At 37.0% G+C, this 5,977-nt stretch overlaps 1 protein-coding gene across 3 annotated transcripts; it reads left to right on the plus strand.

Moving 5' to 3' along the window:
* The first annotated feature begins 1,397 nt into the window (after nt 1-1,397).
* Nucleotides 1,398-5,523, plus strand: LOC133739751 (uncharacterized). 3 transcript variants are annotated; one of them, XM_062167547.1, is made up of 11 exons: nt 1,398-1,810; nt 1,961-2,207; nt 2,325-2,389; nt 2,501-2,622; nt 2,720-2,789; nt 2,889-3,193; nt 3,371-3,496; nt 4,078-4,218; nt 4,553-4,693; nt 4,793-4,962; nt 5,101-5,523. In XM_062167547.1, exons 2-11 carry the CDS (start codon nt 2,200-2,202, stop codon nt 5,222-5,224), a joined length of 1,272 nt encoding a protein of 423 aa, XP_062023531.1. In that variant the 5' UTR covers nt 1,398-1,810; nt 1,961-2,199; the 3' UTR covers nt 5,225-5,523. The 3 variants fall into 3 exon arrangements, with proteins under 3 accessions (XP_062023531.1, XP_062023530.1, XP_062023532.1); XM_062167546.1 differs by having other exon boundaries at nt 1,969-2,207; XM_062167548.1 differs by having other exon boundaries at nt 1,399-1,810; nt 1,969-2,207; nt 2,738-2,789.
* The last annotated feature ends 454 nt before the right edge of the window (nt 5,524-5,977 follow it).

Below are 5,977 nucleotides of genomic sequence, written 5' to 3' on the forward strand. Positions count from 1 at the left end.
ATTCAAGAAATCCTTTCTGTCAATTAGCCGTTTAGCCCACATATTTAATACAGATGGTCAACTACTCCAGAGATACAACTGTACCAGACGAGCGAACTTGTAATTAAGAGTTTATATAGTTGCTCACATATATTCTCTCAACTCGTTATATGATGTTCACAACTTTGCAAGAAGTAACTCATAGCGTACACTATGCATTGCACTGTATGCTATGAGTTGCTTCTCGAACAAGAGGATTGCATCCATGACAATATGACAATGATTGCATCAGTGATTTGGTGTTATGGCTACCTTTTTGGTACTCCAATTATTTGGAACTTATAATCTTGTGTTCGTTATTTACAAAAGTATATGTGTTTTGTTAGCTTCATCAATGATCGACACACAATTTCCATCGTCTCTCTTACTACTCCAAGGCTCGACTGACACCACCTAAGTTAATTAGTCGACAATTAAAATGTATAAGTTGTTGGCTGGTTGTGATCGAGAAAAATGATTTCAAGAGATTAACTTTTATTTTGATTTGAACATATTACGATCTCTTAAACAACATATAAGTGTGACCCAGTGCTAATTGGAACAAGATTAATGTCTTACTCAACTTTATTAAGGATAATCACTACATGCGGGGTTTGGATCCCTGAAATAGACATTGAAATTGGACATTTGATGCTCCCATTTTTGGCATACCGGTATTTTAATTGTCAGAACAATGAACCCAAAAGAGGTCAACTCATATTGGCAATAGATAACTCAAGTTTTGCTATAGTTCAAGTTTCCTTGAAAATATCAAAAGGCAGCGTTTTAGGAAGAAAATGAGCCTTGCTAAGGGAATCTCCAAGCTATGCAACAATATTCACCCCACATACGCCACTAATTTATGACTTGATGAATAATCCCGATAGCTCATAATCTCTAGCAAATCTCCTATATTCACTAGGAGAGCAAGTCAACTGACATGACGGCTTGGTCTAATCCGCGACATGATGGGTAATAGAGTTAGCAGAAGGTTCACATCCACATTAATCACAATATTGTCTGAGGACAAAGTTTTCGTTTAACATAATGCATGTTCTTCTAATGATCAGCCTTGCAGTATGTTATTGAAGAATGAAGATCATATTTCTTTCTTGTGTAACCCGTATTATATTTTCCTAAAGCATGAGCCCTAGAAGAAAAAACAATGTGACAAATTGTTGTAAATACTACAGGGCATCAAAACTTTGTTTCAAATTCATGTAAGAGATGAAGGTGCTGGATTTACATTTTTTTTTTTTTTTTTTTTTGATGAAACAACTAATGTATATATAACAAAAAGGGGGAGACAAAAGCCATACCCCAGGTACAAAGAAGAAAGAGAAGATGGAACAATCACTTCCCAACATCAACAGAAAAGTTCAGAACTAAAATGAAAAATGAAAAATGAAACAGAGGATAAGGTCAAAACTTGACAAGTATAATTAAAAGAACCGAAACCACGGGCCTTCAAGAGCGCGCAGTAGGCAATTGCATTCAAATTGCATCCTTAAGAGGGCATCAATGAAGGGATTTGAACTGGCCACAACAAGCTGCCATTCAAAAGTGAGAAACCAAGCAAGGCAGCAGTAACAGTAGGAGCAGTAATATTTGTTGAGCAAAAAACCCAAATATTGGGAGTTGATCACCTTTATTGTTGATACCTACCAAAGACGTACCAATTGATTGCCAAAAGGAATCAGAAATCCGGGCAAGGGAGGTCATTGGTTCAGCTAAACAGAGAACCAGACAGGAAGAGTTGCAGTGGGGCTCTTTATCTTCTGGTCAATAACTGGTATTGTCAGTGTTCTCTGTACTACTTTCCTGATTTCTCTGAGTTGAGCTTAGCTTTGAGAAGCTCGTATTGCCAAAAATGGCAATGCTTTTCTTTTTGCTCCCCTGAACCTGCTCTTTATTTTTTTGAACTAATTACTTCATTATTAAGGGCAACAGAACCTGAACTGGAAAACAAGACAGCAGCAGCTATCTCAGAGCTTCACCACATGAGTCATGAGGGCAGGGCAATCCATCGTTCTTGAGAACCAGAGACAAAGAGGGTGAACCTGCTCTTTAGGTTGTCGGTTTTGTACAAGTTTTTCAATATCTCTCTTGCTCTCAAACCGCTCACTTGTCTCTGCATTTTGGAATTGCTCTGCCTCAAATTTCACTCTCTGGAAATCGTCAATGGAGAGGTATGCATGGTTTAATTTATCTAGTTTCAAGGTCGAGTTTTGAATTTCAGATCTGCCTCAGTAAATAGCATCGCAATAATCAGTTTATGGGTCTTGTTTTTTGGTAAACGAGGTTAGTCTCGAGAGAACAAAAGGGGAGATTACTGAAGAAACCTCAACTTCTCAGGGCGGCGCATTCTCTGGTGTGGTTCTTTAATCCTAAAACTCCCTAATCCCCAATTCGATTTGATGAAACCCTAACTATTCGTTTCATTTCATTAGGTAATTAAATGTTTGGTTTTGGTGTTTTACAGGCGCTGTCACCGGTGTGCCAGGAGAGGATAGTGTGAAGAAAAACCCTGTGTACCATATGATTCAGTGCTTGGAAAGCCTAAAGCAGTTGAGTTCTGGTGAAAGCAGTCAAAAAGGCGACAAGGTAACTTAACTATTTGATGAATTTATAGAGCTGTGTAGTTCTGAAGGTTTTAGCTAGAAACTGCGCAATTATATTGATTTGTTCTACATGTTCTAAGGTTTTGATTGGGTGCCAGGCTACTCAAGATCTTGTTTTGGGCTTGAAGAACATGGCTTCATATCTTCATGGTATGATGAGTAATGCAGCTTTGACTGTAGTTTCTTGTGAAATTTTCTTTAGGTATTGTATATGTTGTTTGTGACATCTCGGGTTTTATTGATTTGTAGATTTGCAAAGTAGAGAGGAATTTAGAGCAAGAGATGGACCAAATGTTGTGGTGAGTATTCTAAATGATGGATTTGGGAACAGAGACATAGTGTTCAGTGGCTTTGCTGTCGTTGCTGCTGCTTCAACGGGTAACAAGGATACAAAAGAGTCTTTCATGAACTTGAAGATTGAAGAGCTTATTTTGCAAGCACTTACAAAAAGTAGAGACACAAGAGGTGAAAGCAGCATTGACTTGAATGTCAGTGTATATGATGCCATACATATTCTCTTAACAGCTGACGATACTCGTTTTCCGCCTTCCCAAGTAAGTCGAAGATTCTTGCAAATTGCCACAATCTTTTGTCTCACATAAAAAATGTACGTAAATGAAGCGATTGATAATTTAAACATGAATACATAACATCTTTTTTGGTAACTCCTAACTTTACATTCAAATGCTTATATGCTACAAAATAATCATGCTATGAACTCAAACTTTCAGATATGTGGTAATGCGCGGAAATTCGCCCAAACTGGAATTGTAGAAGTTCTGCTTCAAGTTATGAACACAGCAGCCCTATCTGAGCGTTTTTTAGCAGCCATCGCTTTGGACGCTATTGCTCTCAATGTAAGAATGTTGTATTCTGTTTAGATACTGTCTGAATTTTATGTTTTATTAAAACTCAAAGGGGTCTTTATATTTTAGACAGTTCATGCTCATAATCTCATTATTCTCTAGGATAAGATCTCTGTTTTGTGCATTATTGATGCTGATCCTATTTTTTCAAATCCTAGTAACATGTAGAAGCGTTTAACATGACTTTTGTATTATGACAAAGTTTTGCATCTTTCATTGGTATTGTCATCATGAAGTCAGTACTTCAATATGCAGACACGCATAAGTTGGAAAATCACTTCTATTGAGTGAGATTTATGTGACACTCTGTTCCTCCAAGGAGGAGTATCTGCTCTAGGTGCTTCTGCCACGAACTCAAATTAGAGTTGGCAAACCTACGAATCTCACCTGGCCTAACCAATGCATCTCACTAACACATTTTCTGAACTTTGTTAATTGATCAGATAACTTGGTCAGAATTCCGCATAATTATGTCATTATAACTCATGTCAATACAAAGGTCCTTTTTTTTTGTTTGTTTCCTACTTCGTTATTTTAACTATGTCTTACAGTTTGGCCTTTTCTTTTCACAGGATAAAATATGTGCAATCATATTTCAAAAGGGTGGTACTGCTAGAGTTCTCTCCTGTCTTCAAAGCATTCTCCCAGATACTGAATTCAGTACTGACCCAGACAAAACAGTAACAAAAGCTTGCTGTTCTTTGCTCTCCAAGGTATAAGTCATTTTATTCTTATACCATTTTTATTCTTATACCATTACGGATTCTTTTGTATAAAAGATGCCGCGAAAATGCTGTGCAGATTTTTTAAATTTCAAACTTTATTGTTAATGTATATTAGTATGGGAAAAATAATTGAAACCACAGCTTTTGCATCCATTCTTTATTTATTCATTTTTTTTTTTTTTTACTCTTAGTTGAGTTTAAGGTCAACATAGAAAACCGATGATTTCAACAATGTGGATGATCTAGAAATAATTTAAGGTCTAGGATTTATTATTGTTTGGTGAAGCTCTATGGGCACCTCTTATATATTATCATCTTTTAGTTGGCAGGAATGGACACCGATGACATTATTTCTGAGGAGAGTTTGGGTACGCTAATCGACCTTATTTCTGAACAGAGTTTGGGTACGCTAGTCTACCTCAGCGGGACTCCATGTTATTATGACTCTTCAGTCCTGCAAGAGGTAAAGTGCAATCTGCATAGTGATCTGCATAATAATGGTTTATTTTGATGGCTAAATATGGCAATGCAACATTAACTTAACTTTTCCATCATGGTACAGATGATGTCTCTTATTTCAATACTCTCCCTAAAATCCCCTGCCTGTGCATTTGAAGCCGGGGTTGGAAAACTTACAATCAAGGTCATGAAGGATTTCCCTGCTGCACAAATACTGCAATGGAGATGCTGTCTCATTATCCGGAATCTTGCTGTAAAAAACTCAGAAAACATGTAAGTTTCTTTTTTCTTTTTTTTCTTTTGTAATTCCCATTTTGTTCAGCACTTCCTCACTTGATTCCCTTTTCGCAAGAGTGCCCAAGGCGATACTGAGAACTAACCGTTGTAAAATCAACTTTTTTCACTGGACAGAAAAATTATGCTCGAGAATGGTGTCGAAACATTGATAAGGCAGGCGAAGCAAACGCATGCAATCTGTAAGGATGCTGCGACAGACGCCCTAAGGCGTCTGGAACTTGATGATTACTACGTGTAATTATAAAAGAGCCTATACGTTTTCCCTGTTTGTTTTGGCTTTTGCCCAAGGTCCGTGATGTAGCGGTTGGTTTTGATATTTCAACAGCTGGGATCTTATTACTTTAAAAATTATATTTTTCAACGGGGTTATTTGGAAGAGTTTTTAACCATGCCAAACGCTATTAATGTTTAGAACTGAGGAGCTTTTTATTCAACTGCCTTTTTGAAGTACATGCTGCCTGTTTGGTGCTTCCAGTGCTGCAAGATGTAACAAATAAAAGAGGTATTGTGTTCGTTCAACAAATAAAAGATTGTACATTCAAATAACAAGGGATTCATTGCAATGGGCAAGAAATATCTATAAGATTATTGCAGACCTTCCTAAAATGTAAAAGGTATATCACAAAGTAGGACTGCATACCAATATCTGGCTCAGATTTTATCAGAGAACCTTATTTAGCAATTGATCTCTCTTTAATAAGAATGCTACGTTCTTAACTTATTATACCACAGTAAGAAGGGAAAAGATGTTGAACTTTCCCGACCAGTATCAAACGAAGAGATTCTCAGACCAAAAAGGAAGAGGTCGTGGACAAATGCTGTTAACGAAATTAAGAATTTCCTATATTGTGGATTTTTGATACTGTTGATATTCCTGCATGCGACCTGTGAAAAAGTGAGCTGATTGCCTACAAAACGAGGAAGACATCCTCATATCAGTAATTGCCAAAAGAGCTGGACAATCTGGCTAAAGATGTATCACCATTGAACA

Source organism: Rosa rugosa, chromosome 3 (genome assembly GCF_958449725.1).
Source record: "Rosa rugosa chromosome 3, drRosRugo1.1, whole genome shotgun sequence".
In the NCBI taxonomy this organism is placed as follows: domain Eukaryota; kingdom Viridiplantae; phylum Streptophyta; class Magnoliopsida; order Rosales; family Rosaceae; genus Rosa; species Rosa rugosa.

Excerpts from the sequence above, each read along its gene's own strand:
- LOC133739751 (XM_062167547.1), top strand. Across the intron at positions 2,623-2,719 it reads GCAGTCAAAAAGGCGACAAG|GTTTTGATTGGGTGCCAGGC; the intron begins GTAACTTAACTA and ends ACATGTTCTAAG. Across the intron at positions 4,963-5,100 it reads GTAAAAAACTCAGAAAACAT|AAAAATTATGCTCGAGAATG; the intron begins GTAAGTTTCTTT and ends TTCACTGGACAG.